This window comes from Hippopotamus amphibius, chromosome 1 (genome assembly GCF_030028045.1).
Source record: "Hippopotamus amphibius kiboko isolate mHipAmp2 chromosome 1, mHipAmp2.hap2, whole genome shotgun sequence".
Lineage (NCBI taxonomy): Eukaryota > Metazoa > Chordata > Mammalia > Artiodactyla > Hippopotamidae > Hippopotamus > Hippopotamus amphibius.
The window spans coordinates 32,060,215-32,086,754 of NC_080186.1; the positions used below are offsets into that span (position 1 = coordinate 32,060,215).

General features: G+C 41.5%; 1 protein-coding gene across 1 annotated transcript; it reads right to left on the reverse strand.

The window, feature by feature from the left end:
* Positions 1–64: 64 nt before the first annotated feature.
* Positions 65–16,878, reverse strand: PPT1 (palmitoyl-protein thioesterase 1). The gene is made up of 9 exons (XM_057706614.1): positions 16,734–16,878; positions 12,951–13,060; positions 12,596–12,723; positions 12,201–12,271; positions 10,576–10,678; positions 6,425–6,515; positions 5,493–5,591; positions 3,850–3,921; positions 65–1,526 (listed from the first exon to the last, which is right to left on the reverse strand). Exons 1-9 carry the CDS (start codon positions 16,855–16,857, stop codon positions 1,404–1,406), a joined length of 921 nt encoding a protein of 306 aa, XP_057562597.1. The 5' UTR covers positions 16,858–16,878; the 3' UTR covers positions 65–1,403.
* Between the last annotated feature and the right edge of the window lie 9,662 nt (positions 16,879–26,540).

Sequence of the window (26,540 nt, forward strand, 5' to 3'; positions counted from 1 at the left end):
ATTTATGTGTGATATTTGCTGTACAGAGATGTAAGAACTTTGAAAAGAGAAAGGACACCAAGGATAAGAAACTACTCTTTATTTTAGACAACTTCATAAAATTATTTTCACACGTCCCCACTTCTTGCCTTTCATCCTCTTTAGTTGAAAAGTCTTGAGAAAGGTGAAGGAAAAATCACAGAGGGTAAACTCTGCAGCACTACCAAGGTGCTTCCCTCAAACATAGCTAACCATCTCCGCAAACTGGCATTCTGCAGAACAGTCTCCCAGAAAGTGTTGCTGGTTTTCATGGGATAAGAGAGTGGGGGGCTAAGACGTCCTTGCTCAAATAGTGTGGGAAGTGGTAGATTGTTAGTTTTCTTCACTGTAACAGGAATTCTCAGAGTCCTTAATATTCTAAGCTGGGCTGATCTCCAAGAGGAGAAAAGAAATATGAAATAGTCCCTAAGCTTTTTGAGCAAATAATCTTTTTTTTCCACAAAACACATCAGAAGCAGTTTGAAGTATGCTGGTAATCTGAAATTTTTGAGATGGAAGTTAGTTAGAAGGCCTGATCTCTTCACATTTTTACTCCCATTCTTTGCTAATGCCAGCAATAGAGTGACTAGAACCCAGACCACTAGTCATTTTCAGAAAGGGCAGGTTCGTCAAGGATGGAATGGAAAGACCAATGACCTCCTTTTTCATTTTTACATTTTTCTTTAAACCTTCCCCCACTCCCATCTAAGTCAGGCAATATGTACACTTCCTCCCTTAAGCAATCCAATTGGGTGCTACTTCCCTCCTTTTGTGACAGAGCAACTAATTCATCACTACCTGAGGAGACAAAAAAAGTGCCGCCAAGGCAAATGGTGGGCTGCCGGAATCTGTCTAATAGCTAAGACACCACAGAAAGCAGCATACTCAAAGAGAGGAGGGGCAGCCTCAAGAAGTTACGTGGACATGTTATCCAAGCAATACTTTTCCACGAACTGGTCAAATCTCCACCAGCACAGCTGAGAACGCATTTATGTGAATACCTCAGGCCTGGGTACTGGCCTTTTGCTTTGAGATGTGGCTAGATTTTCCTGAGAAAGGCATCTGCTTTAGACTCCATCTCATTGCTTTAGTTTGTTCAGTCTCTTCCAGGCCTAGGTACAGTTCTGCCACTGACCTGCAGCAAACTCCTGATTCCTAAAACAGTCCGACCACATTAGCTAATTAAACTTGCATTCAACACCATATGTGCTGATAGGATGAGGCAAGGGATAAGATTCGTATCTTGGTTCTTTCCGAGCAGGGCATGTTAGACGTGACTAGACAAGATTAGTTGCTAGCTGGATCTGAGCTCAGGCATGGGCATGGAGGGAACTGGTTTGGAAGTGTGAGGGGTTCCCTGAGCTCTGGTGCAAACTACAAGGGTTTCACTCAAGGAAGGGTATGATGTGGGCATAAAACCATTCTTCAGACAGTTGAAGGTGGTCCCCTTCGAGAGCCAGGAACACCAGCTGTCCTGCCTTGTCCATTGCCTTTAGCCCCAGGCGGTCCTGCAGGGAGAAAGGCCATAGTTCATCAAGAGGCTTAATGAAAAGCTTCACAGTAAAATCGTAAAGAAACAGAATGTTAACTTGAGATATATTCTCAAAATGCAATCTTTTCTCTTGAGTATTAAAATGTAGGTGAAAAAAAATAAAAAATAAAATGTAGGTGTATTGTTGAAAATGCCAAAAAGGATACTTCCCTCCAGTTTTTTTTTCCTAAGCATTAAAATGTTTGTGCAATTGAGGTTGTTCAGTACTGTTTTATATTCTGCTTTCTGACAAGTTTCCCAGAGTTTCTGGAGGACCACCTATGAGTGGGCAAGCCAAAGATAAAACTGCCTCAGAATGTCAAGTGGGACTGAGCCAAAGACAGAACAACATTATTAGCTAGATAACTTACAATATATACAACCCTTAGATAACAAAACTCAGATATTTTCATATCCTGCAGCTAAACACAGCATGACCCACAGCTGAGGTGCTGAAGAACAAGTATGGGTGCAAAGATGAGCAGTTATGATGGTGCCAGAATGTTGTTTCTGCTGTAGCTACCATCAATTTGAGTTGTATGACAAGTTCTTAGTTGTAATTTCCAAAACTCTTTAACAGACCCTAGCTTCCCTGTCTTAATACCTCACCCAAGATGGGATACCAGATGCAGGAGAAAAGCCAAGAGATGACAACTGGCCTTTGAAATTACTTGGAGGAATAGAAAGACAGCAAGCAGTTCAGATGTAGCACTTCTGCACTTTGAGGAGAGTATCTCCAAGATAAAAGCTTTAGAATATGGAAGGCCTCAGAACTGGAGATGGTGAAACACTGCCTACCTCTGCTTGAGAAACAGGACCTACTGTTGAACAAAATTCACAGCCTTGTTCCTCTCAGTCTCCTGCAGGAGGAGCTCCCCATGTCAGTCCCTGATTTAAAAACAGGACTTCCACATCAACGTTTTAAAGTAAGAGCCCTCTATGTTTCTGTCATGCATGAGGGCGTCTTGGATTTGTAGTGGACTGTACCTCAGCAAAGGAAGCCAGTTCTAAACCTTATCAGAAGGAAGGGGTATGCAGCTTAATACCAAAACAAATAACCCAATCCAAAAATGGGCAGAAGAGCTAAATACAGTTCTCCAAAGAAGACATACAGGTGGCCAACAAACACATGAAAAGATGCTCAACATCACTACTCATTAGAGAAATGCAAGTCAAAGCCAATGAGGTATCACCTCACACCAGTCAGAATGGCCATCATTAAAGAATCTAGAAACAATAAATGTTGGAGAGGGTGTGGAGAAAAGGGAACCTGCACTGTTGGTGGGAATGTAAGTTGGTACAGCCACTATGGAAAACTGTAATGGAGGTTCCTTAAAAAACTAAAAATAGAACTACCATATGACCCAGCAATCCCACTACTGGGCACAAACCCTGACAAAACCATAATCCAAAAAGAAACGTACCACAGTGTTCACTGCAGCACTATTTACAATAGCCAGGACCTGGAAGCAACCTAAATGTCCATCAACAGATGAATGGATAAAGAAGATGTGGCACATATATATACAATGGAATATTACTCAGCCATAAAAAGGAATGAAACTGAGTTATTTGTAGTGAGGGGGACGGACCTAGGGTCTGCCAGAAAAAAACAAATACCGTATGCTAACTCATATATGTGGAATCTAAAAAAATGGTACTGATGAACCCAGTGACAGGGCAAGAATAAAGATGCAGATGTAGAGAACGGACTTGAGCACACAGGGTGGGGGGTGGGAGGCGAAGGGGAAGCCAGGAAGAAGTGAGAGAGTGCACTGACATATATACACTACGAAATGTAAAATAGATAGCTAGTGGGAAGCTGCTGCATAACACAGGGAGATCAACTCGATGATGGGTGATAACTCAGAGGGCTGGAACAGGGAAAGTGGGAAGGAGTCGCAGGAGGGAGGGGATATGGGGATATATATATATATAAATACAGCTGATTCACATTGTTGTACAGTAAAAACTGGCACAACAGTGTAAAGCAATTATATTCCAATAAAGAGCTTAAAAAAAAAAAAGGAAGGGGTCAGAGATGACGTGTCCCTTGTACATGCCTGAAAACATGAGGTACAGCTCCTTTAACCTTCAGGATGTACACTTCCATAAACCAGCGCCTGATAAGCTAGTGCAACTATCACCAGCCTAACAAGCCTCACCCACATCAGACATGAGTCAGACACCTCTGGAACACCCGCTGTGCTGAGATGTACAGGACAAGGCCTGTCACCAAAGCACCTAGCAGCTTCTGGAACCAGGAGCCGAAAAGGACTGCGCCACTCCTCCCCAGTTACCTGTGTGTACAGGGTGCTCTCCTGTAAGGGAATGGTTTCCTTGGCTTGGCCACTTCTGTAAAATCCAAACCACTGCAGGAGAGAAGGAAGAAATGAGGTCAGATGAGACACATGGCGCACACTGCCAAACGAAGTGAAGACTGGCTAGTAGCTAAGACTATCAACAAACTGCACGCCCTAACACTGCAGCAAGGAGGGAAAACAACACATCTTGAGGCATCTCTTTTTAAGGGTGGGTCCTGAGATATGAGTTAATGGTTCCAAAGAGCTTTCCAACTCCCCAGAATTGTCGCTTCCTACAATTACTGAGCACCTACTCCGTGAAAATCCTCATGCTGAGCTCTAAACATTCAAAGAAGTATATGTACACAGTCCCTGTTTTTAAGAAGCTCTAGTCCAATGCACAGAAACAACTAATTGTTTAGCATGCAAGTCAGCAAACTTTTCTGTAAAGCCCAGATACAAAATATTTTAGGCTTTAAGGGCTGCGTGGTTGTGACTACAAAATGCTGCCATTGTAATGCGAAAGCAGCCACGGGCAATATTTTTTAAATGAATATGACTGCATTCCAATGAAACTTTAGACATTGAAATTTGAATTTCATGTAATTTTCACATCAGCAAATATTCTTTTGACCTCTACCTTTTAAAAATGTAAAAACCATGTTTAGTTCGTGGGCCATACAAAAGCAGGTGGCCCAGAGGTGGATGCTGTTAGTCCCTGGTGCTCTGCCACAATGTGATGAGTGCCGACAGAACAGAGGCTATGATCCTCTAAAAGAGGGAGCAAAGGCAATTCCCTGGCGGTGCAGTGGTTAGGACTCTGCACTCCACTGCAGGGGGCGTGGGTTCGATCCCTGGTCAGAGAACTAAGATCCCACGTGCCGTGTGGTACCAAAAAAAAGGGGGGGGGGGGGGGCAAATTCTGCTTGGAAGACGAGTGGCATCCTGAATGGAGGAAGTGACATTTGAGATTGGCCTTGACAGCTGAATAAGAGCTTTTCAGGTAGAGAAGCCCAGGGAAGGGCATTTTAGAGACTGAAAAACATGAACAAGGACACACAAAAGAAAAGGCACATGCCAGGCCCGGGGCATTTTAAGTAGTACAACATGGCTTGATCAGAGAGGGTATGAAGTGGTCCTGAAGTGAGATTAGGTTGGAGACAGGTCGAAGCCAGGTCAAGGCAGACCTTGAATGTGACCTTCAGGGATTTACAGACTTTGGACTGGTGTTTCTGAACCTTTTTTGGATCACAGATCTCTGAAAATCTGATAAAAACTTTACACCCCCCCCCACCTCAAAGAATGCAACTACAGTTGACCCTTGAACAACATGGGTTTGAACTGCTTGGGTCCACTTATAAGCAGATTTTTTCTAATACTGTGGCTGCTGAGGGCCGACTGTGGGAAGGGTCAGTGTCTCTAACCCTCATTGTTGTTCAAGGGTCAATTGTGTATAAGTTTGCACACAACTTTGGGCGGTGGGGGGTTACAGCCCTCAGGGTCCCATTTATCGACCTCAGAATCCCTGCTTTACACAAAGGTGGGTGGGAGGGATTGACGGTTTTTCCCAGCAGGGAGCTGTGTTTTAATGCCCTTTACCTGATGGTCTCCTGGCATGTTAGGCCTAGGCAGCGTCTCACCTCAGAATCCACAGGGTCCACAATGGAATCATTGAGGAATTTCACCATCACAAACTTCTTCAGGGCCATCAGGTTTTTCCTGTAGGACTCATTGACACCCTGGAGGAAAAGCCGAGAGTAAGCACCTCAGGGACATCACCATCAGGTTATAGCTGGGGAATTAAAACCTTTCAGTGCTCTGGTCTCCCTGACCCTGGACAACCACATTTCTTCTCCATGGTACGGGCTGCTTTTCTAGCTTCCTGCCCAGAACATACCTGGTACAGCCTCTTCTTACCATCCTATCTGATTGAAAAGGCTCCCACAAACCATGGCATACAGGTGCCACCATGAATCTCACTGCACTCCACAGGCCTCCATCGCACAGGTTAAAGCTTCTAGCCACACAAAGCCAAGGCAAAATAAGAAACTACAAACTGAGTGGTTCTGCTATGCTATTCTGTTCCCACAGCTCCCCTTCAAATTCTGTCTTTGTTTTACACCTCCAGATAAGCCCAATATAAAGTGAGCCATCTAGTTTACCAGAATCTTCCAAACCATGCTCATCTTTGGGACATACTCAGTCCCCTCTGCAGTCTCTCTCCTAAGTAAATCACTCTTCTGAGAAAATATGACCCAAAAGGGAACCACTAGAAAGGCTTCCCTCAGTAAGGCAGCAGCTGAAGTTCCATGTAAGCCAGCTAGCACCTACCGAGCTCACCCTGCTGCTTCAACACTAGGAAAGAGGAAGAATCTACAGAAGAAAGCCAAACGAATTTCAGTCTCCCTAAAAGGAACTGAATCTCATGAGCACCGCCTCCCAAATGGTGGAACTTCTTGTTTCCTGGGTTCTGCCTGGGATATTTTGGATAAACAGTCACTGCTAATCTGTTAATTACGCCCCAAACAGGAAAACCAATGCACAACTATGGTAGCCTGGGTTGGGTGCTTACTCTCTCCTGATTAATATCTGCCAGGAAGATGCTGTGGTTGCGGTATACGTCCTCCTTTATGGGGTCATGCCAGTATTCTGCTTGCACCAGGCTGTGGGAGAAAAAGAAATAAAGGTGACCAAGCTGCACGTCAGTCAGCATGCCCGGGGCATGCCCTTATGCACTGGCCACCAAGAGACTTCAAAAGGACAAAAGACCAGAGTCTTCTTCCCTCTACCTGATCCCTCTTTTCTTAGCATCTCCTATGCTCCTTCTCATCCTTGAGATCCCAGCTTAAACATCTTTTCTTCAAAGACAATTCTGTCCAAAGTAGGCACCTCTTCCATTACTGTCCATCACTGCATCCTGTTTCTTTCTGCCACGGGCTTAGCACTGCTATCTAGTGCATGTGTTTACTTGGAGACCCCCTTTCCCCAAGTAAACAGAGTCTGTTACCCTAATTGTCTTATTCTCCACTGTATCTGCAAGACTTACAGTAGGGCCTGACAAAGAGTAATAGTTCAAGAGTTGATTAAATTATGAACAAAATAGTTTAAGTGCAACTAAAAGTTAGAGAAAACACAACCATTGCAATACTTATAAATAAAGGAAAGAGAAAGCTAAAGTTGAATAAATATTTGCAACACAGCACCACCCGTGGTACCAGCCCAACCATGCCTACCAACTATGAGCTGAGCACTGCCCTGAGAGCTTCACACTCCACTGGTCTAATCCTCATAGCAGCCCTGCAGGAAAGCGCTATTAACCTCACGCTGGCAGCAAGGAGAAGTAGGCTCAAAGACACCCAAAGCCACACAGGTGGCCAGTGCAGCACTGAGCCTCTCCAGCAATCCCCTACAGAGAGGATGTGGAAGGCCATGTCTTATCTTTTTGCATGTCTGAAAATGCCTTTATTTTTCCTTCACATTTGATTGCTACTTGGAGGTTCAGTAAAGAATTCTAGGTTGGAAATCGTTTTCTCTCAGGAGACAAAGGTACTGCACCACTGCCTCTAGCTAGTGGTTCTGCTCTCAGGGAGCCAGTGTGCGACCTCACTGGGGTCTGCTCTTTAACCCCAGTGTTCTGACATTTCATGGGAATAGACCTGGGTGTGGGTCTTCTCTCCTCTCTTGCACTGACTACTTGGTGAGCCCTTTCGATGTGGAAACTCATGTCCCGCCCGTAGTTCTGAGAAGTGTTCCTCTATTACTTCCTTGATAAATCCAATCTACCCTTTCCTCTGTTCTTTTTTTTTTAAATAAACTTATTTATCTATTTATTTATTCACTTATTGGCTGTGCTGGGTCTTCGTAGCTGCACACAGGCCTTCTCTAGTTGTGGTAAGCGGGGGCTACTCTTCATTGTGGTGGCCTCTCTTGTTGTGGAGCACGGGCTCTAGGTGCGTGGACTTCAGTAGTTGCGGCAGTGGCTCACAGGCTCTAGAGCGCAGTCTCAATAGTTGTGGCGCACGGCATGTGGTATCTTCCTGGGGCAGGGATCGAACCCATGTCCCCTGCATTGGCAGGCGGATTCTTAACCACTGTCCATCTAGGAAATCCTCCTCTGTTTTCTTTTTGAAACTCCTATCAGGAAGATATTGAACATCCTGAACGGCTTCTCTAATTTTACCTGTTCCCCCCTTTCTTCTACCTCATTGAGATTTTCTTCTAATTTCTAAGAGATTTCCTCAACTTTATGTTTCTATACCACTAACACATTTTTGCTTTGGTTATCTTGTTTTTAACCTCCAGGATCTCTCTCTTACTCTCTGATGACTGGTGTTATTTGCTTTTTTTTCTAGCATCATGGATGATCTCTTACCTCTGAAGATAATCCTACAGGCTTTTTTTTTTTAAGGTTTTCTTCAGCTCCTTGAATTGCCATCTGTTTCTTCCAAGTTCCTTTTTACTTTTTGTTTATTTTGGTCTGTCTTTCAGTTTGGAAGCTTTCCCCAGATGTCTGAGTGGGGGTCCTTGGCTCACCGTTCATATTTAAACAAGCTGACTGGAAGCTCTTCACACAAGATTAGAGTTTATCTACTGGTGGCCTGACTATGTGCTAGTTAGGAGGAGTCCTGATCTGTTGAAGGATTCCAAAACATCAACCTGTAGGTCTGTTCTCTGGGATGATCAGTTTTTTCAGGGAGGGATCTGTCAAACTCCTGCCAAGCAGGTAATAAGCCCGGCTGCTATCATCCTGGGAGTCGAATGGAAGCGGGTGGGTTTTCAACACGGCATCTTACCACTATGAGGCGCTTGTTATCTCCAAGTCTGGTACTTCTTTTTTTTTTTTTTAATTAATTTTTTTTTGGCCACATCATGTGGCATGCGGGATCTTAGTTCCCTGACCAGGGATTGAACCTGTGCCCCCTGCAGTGGAAGCATGGAGTCCTAACCACTGGACTGCCAGGGAAGTCCCCTGGTACTTCTTTAGTTGAACTGCTCCAGAAAATAAATTTGGCTTCTCTTGTCAAGGTGGGGGAGGAGCAGTCACTTGGATGTGCACGTAAGGGAACTGGGGAGTTTGATCATTGTTTATATAGATTTTCAACAAAAAGTCCCAAGCACTTGCTCTACCTTCCAAGGTATCTTAGGTGTTTAATTCCTGAGTCTTTCCGGGACTGTAAAAAGTGAAGCTGGTTCCTTCTCATCAGTGTATCCCCCCACAGACATAAAGGTTTCAGAATTTTCTCCTCTGCTAAAACAGTTATCACTCATTAATCTGCTTTCTGTCTTTCAAAAAACATGTTGACGTCTTTTATTATCTCTTCTGTCCTCTCTTGTTCTCTCTGCCCTTGTGGGTTTATCACTTTTTATTCTTTTGCTACCAGTTTATTAAAGGTTGAGGAGGAAGTGACGATAAACACATCCAGGTACTTTTAATCAGTACTTAGGTGTCACTGTCCCCCCACCCCCCAGCTGACTGCTCCTCTACAGTCACTAATAATTCCAATTGCCAAGGGTTGTGCTTGGTTCACCAAAGGAGGAAATACAAAGAAAAAAAAGGATGGAATCCTTCTGAAGCATCTGGGCAAGAGTTAGAAGGGTAAAGAGTAAAGAATAAAGAACAATGTAGTTTAAACAAGTCATACATACCCATGAGAACAGAGAATATGTAGGACATAAATAACCAAGCTGTGACTAGTTAAACCAGGGAAGGGGTTAAGCTTAGCAGTGGTTTGAGTTGCCTGAGAAGGTAGGAGGTGGAGATACAAAGTCTCTTAGTTTCCCTCACTGACCATCAGGTGGCACTGTTGACCCAGGACAGCTTTGTGGCTACAAATGTAGCCAGCCAATGGGTAGGAAAGGAAAAGAGAGCTAGCTGTAGGTCTTTTCTACAGGCCAGTTATTCACAAGGCTGTACCCTGGACAGGGCTTCAAGGAAGTGTTGTATTGAAGAACTGCTATCAAACAAGAATCATACACTCGGAAGACCCACAGAATAGACACCATAACCATACTAGTTGATCCCAAATCTCAGTTATCACCCAGAATACTCCAGACCTACTGAATTCAAATTTCTAGGGATGGAGCCCTGGAATTCATATTTAATGAATTCCTCAGGGGGTTTGATGCATAATTTAAGCTTGGAAACAACTGAAGGAGAACACAGTCGGAAAGTGATTCTATATATTTTTAAATACCCAAACACAGGTAACTGAGGACACTGATGTTGGAGGCTAACCCCTCACTGCTGACAACATAAAGAATCTGTCCTCCAAATATTAACAGTAATTCCTTTGGCTTAGCACTTTCTAAAGGCTTTTTTGTTTGTTTTTTAAAGACGAAAATGTATTATTGTGGGGACTTCCCTGGCGGTCCAGCGGTTGGGACTCTGTGCTTCCACTGCCGGTGGCAAGGGTTCAATCCCTGGTCGGGGAACTAAGATCCCTCATGCCACGCCGCACAGTCAAAAAGTGAAAAAAAAAAAAAAAAAAAAGTATTGTTGTAATTACATTCTTATATAGAATAATGTCCTCCCTTCCTTTAAATTAATATTAGAGCAGTTTTAGGTTTACAATAAAATGAAGCAGACAGTAGAGACGTATTCACAAGAAACACCTCATTTGACTATCACTAGCAACTACTCCTAGAATCACGGTTAGCATGAAAGTCAGCATGATATTTTCATGTAGTGACAGTTCTGTATCCTTTTCAGCTAACCATACATACCGTTCTTGTACAGCTTTGTTGTAAGCTCCAGCATTCAGTGTTTTTCTGATCAAGTCACAGATGTGCGAGCTCTCTCCTGGACACCGAGGGAGTCCAAAAACACCTATAGTAGTAGAAGACAAATATGTGTACCTTCAATAGTCATGTACTGAATACTTACTATGTGCAGGGCATTGCAAGAAACAAAAACCAGAGCTAGACCCTGATCGCGTTCATTTATTCCTCAAGAAAATAATGTATTGAGAATTAATATTATAACCAGCTTCCTCCTGGAGTCCCCACACTCTTCTCTGCCTCAAAACCTTTGCATCTGCTCCTCTCTGGAGTATGTACTTCTCTCACTGCTTCATTGACTGGCCTCATTCTCATCTCTTGGGTCGTGGCTTAGAGAAGTCATATCTGAGAACCCTAACTCAAGCAGTGCCCAGCCCCACTTCCTTCCCCTCCCCCAGCTATACCTGCATCCTCATCATCCTCATTAATAACATTTTTGGGGGAACCAGACATACCAGCTCTAAGCATACATTGGCAATAATTACTTTAATCCTCACAAGCACCCAGTGGCGTAGAAATCATTATTTGCACCATATTACAGATAGGAATTTTTTTTTTTAAGGAAACTTTCAAACAGAGAGGTTAGATACCTTGTCCGAGGTTAGACAGTAAGTGATGGAGCCAGGATATGAACACAGGAAGTTTGGCTCCAGAGTCCACACCTTTCACCAATACCACCACTATTCTTCCTATTATCCTATTTTTTTTATCATTGTTACCACTATCTGTATTTATTTCATTTACCTATTTCATGTCTATACCGCCCCCCTCTCCTCCACTCGAATGGAAGTTTCAAGAAGGCAGAAACCTTGTCTGTCTTGTTTCTAGGTTTTCAATAAATATTTGTAGAATCAATGAGTGACAAAGCTGTTTCTACCAATTTGCATTTAAATAATACGTGTACTTTAAAAAAGTCTTTTCCTACCTATTATTTCATTTCATCCTCTGAAAAATTTCCACAAGATGGGCAGGGTCTTATTTTAGTTTCCCTCATCTGTGAAACGCACCTATGATACCAAATTACTTGCCCATCAGAAGCAGTTAATTGAGTGAATCCAGTTTCCTGTTTATAAGGAGAATCCTCCTGCCCCTACACTCTACCAGCTAACAGCTATATACATCAGAACCGAGATAAAGTTCTATCCCAAAGACACATCTTCCCCTAAAAGTATATAATTCTGTCTAAAGAGCAAACCTGTTGTTTTCTGAAAGATTTAACCTCTACTGTTAGTTTTATAAACAAAAAAACCCTAGACACTATTCTTTGCCTTAGTCTAAATTCAATAGGACACCCATGTCAGAAAACAGGAAAGGTTGTTGGACCTTCCTAACTCCTCAACTACCACCTGCTACGTGGCTGCAACCATCTCACCTCCAAGAAATCATGTCAATTAAGAAGTAGTAAGTGGTAACCTAATGACTCACCTGTGTTCCAGGCCTCTGGAATCCTATTTCGTCATCACTGCTGGCTAATTTGTTATAAATTAGAAAAACAGGATTTTTGCAAGGATGGCTGACTTCTTGTACAAATAGAGCTGCTAGAATTTTTTAGGCAAAGAGGACAAAGTTACCTTGATGTTGTCCCCCAACTGAGATGAGATTGATCATGGGAGGTGATGGACATCTCTGAGCCACTGCCCTCCTGGAGGGAAAAAAAAAGATTATCAGACTGTCAGATGGAAATGACAATCAACAATCAACTTCCCAGATTAAGCTACTTAATCCTCTGTGGTTCCCCAAAGCCACAAAGTTTCAGCATTTTCCTCTCATACGGCCAAACACAAATCTTTACTCCTTCGTAAAAAATAAATTAAGCTCCATAGAGCTTCTTTCATGGGGATATGTTAGAAGAGTTTCCCTTCTAAGATAGGTTAAGATTCCAAAAGAACTGAACACATAGATCTATCTGAATCAAAGGGAAAAAAAAATCAGTTCCATGTAAGTGATATAACAGAAAGGGACTTACAGAAATTGGCCTCCCTGGGAGAATCCCATAGCATTGTAGCCTTGCTGTAATTTGGGATCTTTAGCAAGAATCTGACACACCGTTGTTACTTGGGAGTTGACATTCAAGAAGAAGCTGTTCTCCACATCCTAAAAGAGGAGCCACAGAGAAGTGAAAGGATGGGGCTGAAAACAATCACTGGCACCTTCTCTAGGAGGCAAACTTGTTTAGGTTGGTACTCTCACATAAGCCACTCAAGAACTAAAGTATCATTGTATGACCTGCTACTAAAAATACAAGGTAAAGTATTTTAATGGTACATTCTATGAAATCAGTCAGCAAACCTTCAAAGTAACAGAGCTGTGAGGGGCCTCACCTCTACCAGGGTCTTCCCAATCTCTAAAGATAAGACGTAAATTCCAGGTATTTTCTTCTCGACCATTTTTTTAATAGCGCCCATGCTTAAGGGATTACAACAGCTGTCTCCTAGACAACAAAGACAATCATGGAAACTCATGAGTAAAAACATTTATTTTTTAAAAACTGTGCTTCAAAGGCATTAATGAAAATGTGAAAAGACAACATACAGAATGGGAGAAAATATCTGCAAAACATATACTTGATAAGGGTTTAATATCTGGAATATACAAAGAACTCTACAACTCAACAACAAGAAAATCTAATTAAAATGGGAGAAGGACTTGAATAGACATCTCTCTAGAGAAGATATACAAATGGCCAACAAGCACGTGAAAATATGTTCAACATCACTGGTCATTAAGGAAATGCAAATCAAAATCACAATGAGATACCACTGCACACCTACTAGGATCGCTTTAATTTTTTAAAAAATTAATTCATTTAAAAATGGAAAATAAGTGTTGACAAAGATAGGGAGAAATAGGAACCCTTTACATTGCTGGTGGAAATGTAATATGGTGCAGCCACCGTGAAAACAATTTGGTGATTCCTCAAAAAGGTAAAGGGACTTCCCCGGAGGTGCAGTGGTTAAGAATCCGCCTGCCAATGCAGGGGACACAGGTTCGACTGCTGGGCCAGGAAGATCCCACATGCTGTGGAACAACTAAGCCCACGCGCCACAACTACTGAGGCTGCGCTCTAGAGCCTGCAAGCCACAGCTATTGAGTCCACATGCCACAACTACTGAAACCTGTGCACCTAGAGCCAGTGCTCTGCAACAAGAGAAGCCACTACAGCGAGAAGCCCACGCACAGCAACGAAGAGCAGCCCCTGCTCCATGCAACTAGAGAAAGCCCGCACGCAGCAACGAAGATGCAACGCAGCCAATAAATAAATACATTTATAAGAAAACAAACAAAAAACATACGATGATCATATGACCCATCAATTTCACTTCTAGATACATACCCAAGAGAAATGAAAACATACAAGTACCTACAGAGACTTGTAGAAGAATATCTAAAGCAGTATTATTTGTAATAGCTAAAAAGTGGAAAATACCCAAATTAAATTGTGGTACATATATACATTAAAAGGAACAAAGTACTGACACGTTACAAGGTGGATGAACCTCGAAAACATTAGGATAAGTGAAATAAGTCAGAAAAAAAGGTCACATATTGTATAATTCCTTTCATATAATACATCCACAATAGACAAATCCACTGAAACAGAAAGCAGACTGAACATTTCCTGGGGGTGATGGGAAGGGGGAGGCTGAAGAGTGATTCCGTAATGGGTACACATATTTTCTGGGGTGATGAAAAAGTTTTGAACCTAGAGAGAAGTGGTTGCACAACGTGAATACACTAAATGCCACTGCCTTGTATACTTTAACATGGTTAATCGTATGTTATATGAATTTCACCTCAACAACAACAACAAAGAACAACAATTTTTATTCAGCTTATGTTTATCAAGTAATAAACTTCAAAAGCCCATACAATGTAATGGGGACACCAATTCACAACTGAAAATAAGCAGAGGTGCATATTCCCTTATCATCTAGAATATTTTGGGGTTAATAGACTCAAAAGCACTTTGGAATCTGATTTCCCTTTATGGCCAGGACTACACTAAAACAAGCAAAGTGCCTAGGACACAAAATTTAAGGAGGCACTAACTCTCAGTTTCATGTAAGTGCTGACCTTGAACTTACATTTTGCATTTTTTTTTTTCCTGTTTCAAGGAACCAGAACTAAGGATAGGAAGCAAAGTGACTGGTCGCTGAGTGAGAGAAGTGGGCTGGGATCATTTTCCATTTTGAAATTAATCATCCCATTTTCAACCTGAGAATAAGCTTAACAATTTGTTTTTAAAGAAGGAAAAGGCCTCAAGCATCTTTTATTTCTCACACTGAACTACAATTGTGGGTTACTGAACTGCCTCCCATATAGACTGACTGTGCTCTGGGAGGGCATGGAGCTCTCGTGTGCTCCTTTAACTCCAGTCTAGCAGTCCCAGTCCCTGGCAGAGACCCTTGAAAGAACTGTCTTTACTTACTGACTCTAATTCCTCTCCAAACATTTTTCTTTAACCTGTTCCAAAAAGGTTCTCACTCACACTGCTCCGCTGAAAGTGCCTTTGTCAAGGTCATTAGTGATCTTCCTATCCCTAAATCCCAATAACCAATTCTCGGCCCGCATCTTACTTGAGCTGTCATCAGTATTTCAGTTTGCTACACCCTCCCTCTTGAAACATTTTCATGTGGCTTCCAGGACACTGTATTCTCCTGACTCTACCTACCGCCTCCCTAGTTGTTCCATCACTGTCTCCTTTGCTAATTCCTCCCCATCTCCTCAACTTCCAAATGCCAGGAGTGCCTCAGGACTCGGTCTTTAGACCTCTCCTCTCCTCTGTGTACACTCACCCACTAGGTGATCCCACCCAGTCCACAGCTTTAAATACCAGCCATATGCCAAAGGCTCCCAACTTTAATCTCCAGCCTGTATTTGTCATGGACTCCACACTCCAGATGCCTCTACATCTCCTGGATGTGTAACAAACATCTCAAATTTGGTAAGTCTGAATGCAGACTCTTGATTTTCACCCCAAATCTGCTCACCCTACAGGCTTCCCCATTTTGGTAAAATGACTATCTCAACCCATGGAATCATCCTTGACTACTTTCTCATCCCACAACTAACCAGTTAGCAAATCCCGTTGGTTCCATCTTGGAACTATATCCAAACTTTGACCACGTCTCAGCAGCTCCTCTATTACTATCCTGTTTCAAGGCACCATCACCTCTTGTTTAGATTATTGCAAGAGCTTCCTAACTTTTCTCCCTGCAAAGGTCCATGACCCCCTACAATCTATTCTCAATATAGCAACTAGAGTGCTTTTAAAATGCAAATCAGATCATGTCACTCATCTGCTCAAAACCCACAAGAACTTCCCATCTCATTCTAGCCAAAGTTCCTACAGTAGCCTCCGTAGGCCCAACATCAGCAGCCACCCCAAACCCCTATTCTCCTCTTCTTGCTCACTCAGTTCCAGCTACACTGACTTGCACACTGCTTCAGGTCTTTGCTCAGATGTCACTTTCTCACTGAATCCTTTCCTGACCTTGCTCTATAAAATCTCAAGCTCCCACCTGCAGTCTCTGTCTACCTCTCTGCTTTATTTTTCTCCATTGCATGTACCACAATGCATCATTTGACATTATATTATAGTCTGTTTCTCCCACTGTAAAGTTCTAAAAGAGCAAAGAACTTCGTCTATTTAGTTCACCGCTGTATCCTCAGTATCCAGTAGGCATTCAATAACTATGTGTCAAAAGTATAAACGAAGTGTAGGTGCCAAACAAATCTCTGTTCAGTGCGTGAATGAACAAAAGGATGGATGCCCCGGTCATGCAGCCACAGCCCAGCCTTCCTGAGCGAGTGTCTGATGCTGCACCCTGACGCCACTGCCACGGGGATTAAACCGGGACACCACGTAAAATCCCACCGCAGTGCACAGACCGCTGTGAGCGCTCTCCAAAAGACTGGTCCTTCCCCATCTCCCTTTCCCATGCAGAGTAACCCCCAAATCCTAAACCATGGGACCTCTCGAGTGCTGTGTGACCACGGTCCTCGTCCTCCACACTTGCACTTTGCAGACGCGAACCCAAGCTTGGAGAGAGAAAGAGTCGCCAAACCCTTCTGATTCTCCTCTCACTCCCTCTTTCACTCACCCATCCCATGCCAGATCACCAACGGCAGCGGCGCCGGCGGGTCGAGATGCCCCAGCGCTAGGGAAGCGCAGAACCCCGGCAGGAAAGAGAGAGCCAAGAGCCACAAGCGGCTGGACGACGCCATCTTGACTCAATCACATGATCGCGCTCCTTTGCTGGCTCGGAGCTGGCGCGGGCGGGGGCGGGGGCGGGGGCGGGGGCGGGGGCGCGGGCGGGGGCGGGGCCCGGGGCTGGCCGTAGCATCCACACCTCAGTCTGGGCGGCAACGCGGATACGCGTCGGCCTAGGCGTGTTGCCCTAGTAAATAGCCCGCTATCAGAAGTCAGGTGCGCGCCAACTTTTATTCAGTGCTGCCTATGCAGCAAACGCTATTCTAAGCGCTTTACATTTGGTAACTGATTTAATCCTCGTAACAACGCCGAATACACTTCTCCCCATTTTACAGGTCAGGACACTGAGGCACTGAGAATTTGGGTTAGCAACCAAGGTCACAGATAGTAAGTTGGTGGATCCGAAGTCTTTCCTCTTAATCTCTGCATTGCACTGCCTTTGGAAGAAAAATACTTTGTGGAAGGAAGGAAGGACTCAGCTCTCTGTCAGAAATTGAAGGGGAGGGATAATTTCCAGGGCTAATCATGGCCGTGCGGTAGTCTCTATTGCGAAAGAAAGATAGGACTTCAACAGGTAACGATGAAATGCGAGAGAAGCACTGGTATGAGCTAAGGTAGACAGGAAACGTACTTGTTTTCTAGAAATGGCAGAGCTTCCAGACTAACGAGTATTTCTGATGGATGCAAGAGTGATGGAAAAAGCCACTGCCACTTCCTGGTCTAATCTTAGAGCTGGGTTGTTGCAGGAAACTCTGATCCCCGATTTAGTCCTTTTTTCATTTGCCTCCAGATTCATTATCTCAATCCACTTTCACCATTTTAGTTCCCTGCTCAAAAAATTTTTTTTTCAGAAAAACATTGAAATTGTTTAAATGGAGAATTTATTAAGTTAATTAAAGTGTATTCACTATACAATGGAATATTGTGTGGCGGATTTTATAAACGATAAGGTAAATTTGTATACAGTGACACGAAAAATGTTTTTGATATATTGCAAAGCAAAAGCTAGTAACTGTAATTTTTGCAAGAAGTATATATGTTGTGGTGATGGTTGTACCACTCTATTGTTACTAAAAATCATTAGGTTTTATACATGAAATGGGTGAATTTTATGGTATGTAAAACATACCTTAATAAAGCCATTCTTTAAACATCTATATATTCACGTGTTTCTAGTGATTTTGATTAAAGGCCAAAGCATTAAGAAAAAAGAAAGGAAAAAATATATGTAACGTTGTAAATCAACTATACTTCAATGAAAAATAAATAAAAGAGAAAGGAAATATATATAAAGGTCAGGGAAATGATAAAAGCGATATTCTTGGGGCTGTATTATGTTGACTGAAAAAAATGCACAACGTGAGAGCTGTGAGTTAAGTTTTATTTGGGGCAAAATGAAGACTATAGCATGGGAGACAGCCTCTCAGACAGCTCTGAGGACCTGCTCGGAAGAGGTAAGGGGGAGGTCAGTATACCTGGGATTTTGGTGATGGGGTAGACGTGCAGTCAAGCACACATTTTGGCAGAGGGTTGTTGCTTATCACAAGAAGGTAGCTGCTCGTCAGAAGACAAAGGTGTTTCCGTTAATGATTCTAGTGATTTCCTGGATATGAGAAGATGCAAGAAATTGGGTTCATAAAATCTTCTCCTGAAATATCTAACTATCTGGAGGCCTGTTCTGTCAGTTTTTTCCAGAGCACTCCTTTCAGGGAGTGTTGAAGGTCAAAGACTGCAGTGGCTAGTGACTTCATTCTTGTAGTGCCACATGACAAATGACAATTTTTAGTTGACAATTATAAAGAACTTTCATTTTTTACTTTATCCACTTCTTATGGTTTGAATTTTTATAGGAAGGATACATAACTTTTATTTTTCCCAGGTCCCCCCACCCCCAGGTTTTTTTTGAGATATAATGACAACATTATATTAGTTTAAGGTATACAACATAATGAATGATATATGTATGGATACATAAATTTTATAATCAGTAAAAAGGATATATATACGTTAAAAATTATTGTACTTCTTGGTTAAGATAATGGAATAAAGCTTTCTCATAGACTCTGTTTCTACCAATACCCAAGAAAGTTTTAAAATTTAAAATTTCACCCACAGCAAGCAAAAGGGTAACAGCTCAGTATCTTAAATGTCAACAAGCAGCAGTCAGGGAAAGAAATAGAAGATTCTGGTCTGGAGCATGTCACAGCTTCCAATCCTGCCTCCATTCCATCAAAACTCATACTGTTAGGTCCACAGAATCCTGGTAATTAACATATACATATGCCCATATATTCCAAGAAAAAAGAAAATTAAGTGGTTCCCTTATCTTTTATCTCTTCCCTGTGGAAAAGTGAAAATGGCTACTGGGGAGAAGAAGGGGAAGTGAGAAGTGAAGAATAGCTTAAGTCTTTAGGTAGCAGTGAAGACTTCAGGAAAGCATATTTGAATCGGGGGAGGCTCTTTCCCATGGGAGAGTGAATTCTGGAATAGACACATAAAGCCTCAGAAGTGATTTCAGAATGTTTGTATTTTAACAAAGACTGCACCCCACCTCCTCTGAGTTCTTCTCCCTCCCCTCCTTCAAACAAGCTCATAAGTCATAGAAAAAGTGCATATAGGGTAAAATAACAGCCTCAAGTTGCTGTTCATTAGGAAAACCAAACCAGCTTCAGATCAAGTGGGAAGGAATTCAGGAGGCAAGAAGAGAAACAGAAAAAATGCACCCCAAGTGCTTTGAGCACTAGAATAACCCAAAAAGAAAATGAGCTCAGTAGACAAAACTCAAAAAGGAGATAATGAAACAACTGAAAGTGATAAATAGGAAAATTGCACATCTAATAAAGCAAAGACCAAAAGAATGTCATTAAAGAACTAATAAATACATCACAACAGCAAGGAACAAAATAGATGTGGCTGGAAGTTGAATTATTGATGTGGAAAAAGGCTTGAAACAATCAAGTGAAAAACACTAAGATATTAAAACAGAGAGAAACTACTAGATATGGAAGACAGAGGTTGGTGGTGTCCCTGGAGTTGAGAACTCTTAAATGAAACAGAAGAAGTATTCAAAAACACAAGTACAGAATTTCCTCTAAAATGATGAGTTAATATGTAGCTTGAAAGGTCAAATATTTGATATAAAATATTTAACCCTGAGACATATTTTAGTTAACTTATTGAAATTCAGACATCCAGACAGAAAAAAAGCAAATCACCTACAAGAAAAGTCAGACTGTCCTCAGATATCTCAACAGCAACATTCAGAGACAGCAGACAATGGAGCATTGTCTACAGAGTTCAGAAAGGACAAAAATGTGATTTAAGAATAGTAAGCCAAGATGTCATTCAAAAATAAAAGTACTAGGCAGTTCCCAAAAATATAAAAGAACTCATAGAGAAGAGAAATACTTGAAAGTGAAATTCACCCAATTAAGAAATAGGGCAAAATTAAGGTTTTAAGAATTGAGAAGTCTTGGTAAAAGGATGTGTGATGATCATCGAATCCATTTAAATACAGAATTAGTAATGAACACTTGCATGAATTACTGTTTTAGAGCATATGTGTTATGCAGATTAAACAATGTAAAATAATATGACTAAGAAACATTGGACCCTATGGAAAGGGGTTATGAAAGATAGGGTGAGTGTGCTGATGTCCTGATTTTCGACAGTAAGGTCAATTGATTTTAATTTAAAACATGTTTTTTGAAAACAACAAGAATAACATAATATCAGACCACTTTTTATAACCTTAAATTGATATTTTAAGAAATGATAGCTCTTGTAGTGAATAAACCCTTATTTGTTGTCCAGCTGTTCTTTTAGTTTTTTTAAAATTCTGTTAAATTCAACTAAGCTTGATTGTAATGCTTTTTAACTTTTAAATAACACATATATTATGATACCATTTACAAAATTAGATATACCGATTTACATACCTATTTATCTATCATTATATCTGTATAAAAGCGTAGAAAGATTCTGAATAATGTTAACAAAATGTTAATAATGGTTATTTTAGATGGTGGATTTTAAGGGGTTTAAAATGTTTTCCGTGTGTGTGTGTGTGTGTGTGTGTGTGTGTGTGTGTGTGTTGCATTGCTTAAATTCTTACAATGAAAATGTTATTTTTTGTAAAAACAACAACCTGATTTTTCTTAAAGCAAATTGAAAAACAAAATTTCAACACTCCTCTCTAGTCTTCAGGATATGGTTGATGCTTTTGTTTTCAAAAAAATAAAAAACACAAACTATCTTTCCAAACCTATCTCCCTTTAGTCTCATATTAACAGGGCTGGTCTATAAGAGATGTTCCCTGAAAATTCCTGCTCTGCTCCTTTTCCCAAATCATTTATACCATCTTGAATGGGCTCACCATCCTTATTTCAGGCAAATACAGCCCATCCCACAAAGTTCAACCTCTGGTCTGTCTCTTACATTGACCTCTTAAGAGTTCATTGCCTGCCCAAGCATTTTTTAATCAAATAGTTAAAAGTATCCATGTAGAGAAGTACCAGCACAGTTCTTACTTCCTCTGGATTTGATTTTAAGAGGAACCATTTAGTACAAAACAAAGTTCTTTCAATTTAAGTCAATTCCAGTTTGCTAGTTTAATAAGTATCTTCTGATGCTTATTAATACCATAATAGGAAGTGAGAGATTGCAAAGTCCAAATTTCATTGTAACTTCAAAGAGTACTGAAAGTTAATGAGCAGGCAGGGAACAATGAGAACTTAGAGAAGTATCCAAACACGCATGGGTTTTAGTTTTCTTTTCTGCAGACGAGAAATGAACACACTTTTTATAGATTAAAAAAATTTAATAAAGTTGCTTGCTATTAAAAAACATGATTGTTGATAATCGAAATCTAGACACCCACTCACTTTTCAATAAAACACATAGAGATTTCACCAAGTGACCACATATTATAATTCTATAAATATTAACTGTAGAACCAAATAAGGTGATTAGATCCTTAGTGATGGAAATGTATTCCTATATCATTAAAACTTTGTAACTCAGAAGGGAGCCTTCCATGTATCAGGGTCTTATGGATCTTTAATTTTTTCCCAAGCTTTTTCCACTTTGTTTAGTTTTATACCTCTATTATTTATATCCCATATGGTCCTCTTTGTTAGATTCCATTTTCATTTTGATGAAGTATATCTATGAGTAATTTTTCCACTTAGGATATATGCATTAAACATTTTGAGTTCTACATGTTTCTTATTTTGCCCTCCCATTCAATTGGCAGTTTGGCTATATATAGGATTCTGACAAAGGATTCTGTCTTCTTGACCAAATTTTAGACAGGTTACTCTTAGCCCTCTTTTTGACTATTCCTCATCCTTGGTCTCTGTTCTCAACTTGCCTAGCCCAGTTTTAGCAAGAATCCTGATAAGTTAGTTTAGCAAGAATGCCCCCATTCAAATATCTGATCACCATTGATATCTGATGAAGTTACTCATTCCCTACCCTTGATGTCTAAGTCCTCTGCTTAGGGTGGGGATTCTGCTGTTAGCAAGAATCCTGTTAGGCAAGTTTATCAAGACTCTCTGTATCCTTTGGGTCTCTCCTTTTAGTAATTTCCATCCACTGACCCCCTCAATCTGCTCTTTGCTAGCTGTATTTGCTGTGTTTAGAATTGAGCTCAGTTTTACTGAAGCCTCTCTCCCATGTTGCAGTGGTACTAAATAAAATCTGTCTTTACAGCCTTTAACTAGTGTCTGACTATTTCTTTTTAACAATTCTAGGTTCAAATGATTATTCCCTCACAAGTTTGAAGACATTCATTGCTAATGATGACAAGTCTCATTCCTATATAAGAGAACCCGTTTTGTTTGTTTGCTTTTTTTTCCTCTTTGGATGTCTGGTTGCCCACTCATATTCCTACATAGGGAGTTAGCTTGAATTTCCTCTGCATGTGTGTTTATCCAATAGGCCTATCCCTTAACTTTGGCCTCTATGTGAGCAGGAGATGCATATCATATCATCAGGCGGTCTTCTTTGTGGGGTGCATGGGGAGTAGGCAGATAGTCTGGTGACTTGTATAACTGACTCCATCATGATGATGGAGTGCATGCTGTGAATCATTCCTGAGTGAAGCTGGTGTCCCCCTTCCTTTTATTTATTTATTTATTGGCTGCTTTGGGTCTTCATTGCTACTCGGGCTTTCTCTGGTTGCAGAAAGCAGGTGCTACTCTTTGCTGCAGTATGCGGGTTTCTCATTGCAGTGGCTTCTCTTGTTGCAAAGCATGGGCTCTCGGCAGGCAGGCTTCAATAGTTGTGTCACTCAGGCTCAGTAGTTGTGGCTCACAGGCTCTACAGCACAGGCTCAGTAGTTGTGGCGCATGGACTTAGTTGCTCCACGGCATGTGGGATCTTCCTGGACTAGGGATCGAACCTATGTCCCTTGCATTGACAGGTGGATTCTTAACCACTGTGCCAACAGGGAAGCCCCCCACCCCACTTCCTTTTATACAAGATCTAGTTTTTGTTTTTGTCAGGCAAAATATTCTCTCTAAAAGCCTGCTCCAGTCAAATCCCCACTGTCTTCAAAGAGCAGGTATGCTGTGGTTAGGCTCTTCCTTTGATGAATGGCTGTGTCAGATTGTCTGTTGGAAATTCACCAGTGAAGTTCAGTTTAGTGCCAGTAAATGAAAGGCATTCAGATAAGATTTGGAAAGCAAATGAGAAGTGGAAACTGTATATTATTGCTTCTTGGCCAGCAGCAGGAAGACAAGAGGTTTTGCAGTAGCCTCCAAGTAGTTCCCCACAATTGCCCGCCTTGGTTCTGCATGCAGGAGTAATAATTGCAGTTGCTAAAACTTCTGACTCGAAAGCTAGTGACAAGTCTGAGAGCAAAAGATGACTTACCTTGACCTTCAATCCTCCAGCTCTCCTAATGGTTTGATTAAAAGACTATTTCCCTGAAATAAATTCCTTCCTCCCTGAAATATCTAAAATAGTTTCTGTTTCCCTGACTGATCTCCAACTAACACAGTGGCAAAGGCAAAGAGAGCTGGGAAGATAAACATGCTTTAAGACAAAATTGGGTGAATTCCCTGGCTGTCCAGTGGTTAGGATTCAGCACTCTCACTACTGAGGGCCCAGGTTCAATCCCTGGTTGGGGAACTAAGATCCCACAAGTGGGATGGTGCAGCCAAAAAACCAAATTTTTAAAAAGACAAAATTGGCTAGAGAAAGTCTCATATGGTAAAGGCAGGGGGTGGCAGCTGTGAGAAGAGAGAAGATTGAATCACTGGGGCTCACAGCAAAGAGCAAAGAACTCAAAAGACCTTCAGGAAGAAAGTGCCTGGGGGGTTACTTTTAGACTGGGAGGACACATCCTTGTTTACTACTATATCCCTGGAGCATAGCACACGCTAGACACAGAATTGGTGTACGATATACGTGTTTTACAAATGTATAATCCAGTAGAGAACTGTGCCTTTCTTTGTGCTTCAGTTAGGACACATTTGGTGGCAAGTAATAGGAAGTCAAACTCAAACTGGCTTAAACAATAAAGGGAATTTATTATTTCACATAATGGAAAAATTTTTCAGAACTATGCTGAAACTTGATATCAGAACTTCAGGCAACAGCTAAACAAAGATGTAATTTATTTTCATCCCTTAGCTCTGCCTTCTAAAATATTGGCTTCATCATAAGACTGACTTCTGTTGTTGATTGACTGAGGCCCAGAGCTCCATGGTTACACACTTTCTCTTCTACATTTTATAGAAAAGAGGGATTCTTTAGCCTAGCATTCCTAAAAAAAGATATGATTGGATTGGATTAGATCACATGTCCATCCCTGGATCTATGAGTGTGGTCAAGTGTGCACTGATCTGCTTCACCCCTGAGTTAGAGTCAGCTTCCCTGGACAAAATGAATACTATGGGGAGAGACCAAAAAAGTTTTCTATTCTTAATATCTGATCTACTCAACTTTATTTCTAATTCTTGGGGGGACCCACATCTTTGTATAGCTGGGACTGGGCTTGTTGTGGGAGTCACTAGATAGATGTAGATTGGACAATGGGTAAGACACATCCAAATGACTCCACTTAGTGGAAAAAGATCCCATCTATCTCAGTGAAAAGCCCCAACCATTCTTTGGGCAGAGATATTCATTTCCTGGAACCAGTGATGATAAAGAAGGGGGTCTGCCTCTACCCTAGGACCTGCCCCACAAGAAGCAAGGCCTGGGACTTCAGAATTTCCTGTAGCTACTGAAATGAGTGATCTAAAACCCTAGATCCCACTTCCTCTTAACTGCTCCAGGAATTAGCCCATTAATTTATTCCCTCTCACTTCTACACAATCAGAATTTCCCTCTCTATTTGATTGTTTCCATGAGTGTACAAACATGCTGCAATTTCTTCTATCTTAAAAAGGTACCTCCCTTGAACCTCACACCTTCCTCTGGTAATTACCACATTTCCCAGCTTCTCTTTACAAAAAATAAAAGATCCCTTTAGGGTTGGGGTGGGCGGACAAAGGGGAAGCAGGGATGAAGTAAGAGAGTAGCATTGACATATGTACACTACCAAATGTAAAACAGTTAGCTCGTGGGAAGTTTCTGCATAACACAGGGAGATAAACTCTATGATGGGTGATGACTTAGAAGGCCAGGATAGGGAGGGTGGGAGGGCATTGTGGGAGAGTGAGGATATGGGGGTATATATATAAATACAGCTGATTTACTTTGGTGTACCTCAAAAATTGGCACAACAGTGTAAAGCAATTATATTCCAATAAAGAGCTTTAAAAAAAAGAAACCCTTTTAAAGTTGTATGTACTAGAAGTCTCTATTCCCTGTCCTCTCATTTTCTCTTAAACCCATTTTAATCAAGCTCATATGCTTATAACTCTACTAAACTGCTCTCATCAAGGTCACCAGTAATCACCACCTTGCTAAATCCAAGGGTTACTTTTCAGCCCTCACCTTTCTCAGCTTCTCATCAGCATTTGGCACAATTGATCATCCCCTCCTTCTTGAAACCCATTTTTCACTTGGCTTCCAAGAACCCACACTCCCCACACTATCTCACTTGCCACTCTTTCTCAGCCCCCTTAGTTGCTTCCTCCTCCTAATCCTAACCTCTAAAGGCAGAGTCACAAATCCGTTCTCTGACATCTTCTCTATTTATACACACTCCCTGAGTAATGTCATTTGTTTAAAAACAATCTATTACATACTGAAGTATTTACGGGGAAAGCAACAAATATCCAGAATTTGCTTTAAAACACTCCAACCCAGGGAAGAGCAGAGGAGGATGGGACAAGACTAACAAAATATTAATAATTGATGAAGCTAGGTGATGGGTACATAGGTGATGGGTATATTATTCTCTCTACCTTTGTATGTGCTTAAATTTTTTTCCATAATTCAAATAAATGAATATAATCTACACACTGAACCCTTCTATATTTATGCTTGCAATCTAGACTCCCACCTCAAGATACCTGCTATTGGAAATTCCCTGGTGGCCTAGTGGTTAGGATTCTGGGCTTTCACTGCTGTGGCCTGGGTTCAGTGCCCGGTTGGGGAACTGAAACCCTGCAAGCTGCCCAGTGCAGCCAAAAAAGAGAGTGAGAGAGAGAAGGAGAGAAGGGGAGAGAGAGCGAGATACCTCCTATTCCTTCTTCCTGAAATGCTCTTTCCTCCAAGCATTGGCATGACTGATGACCTT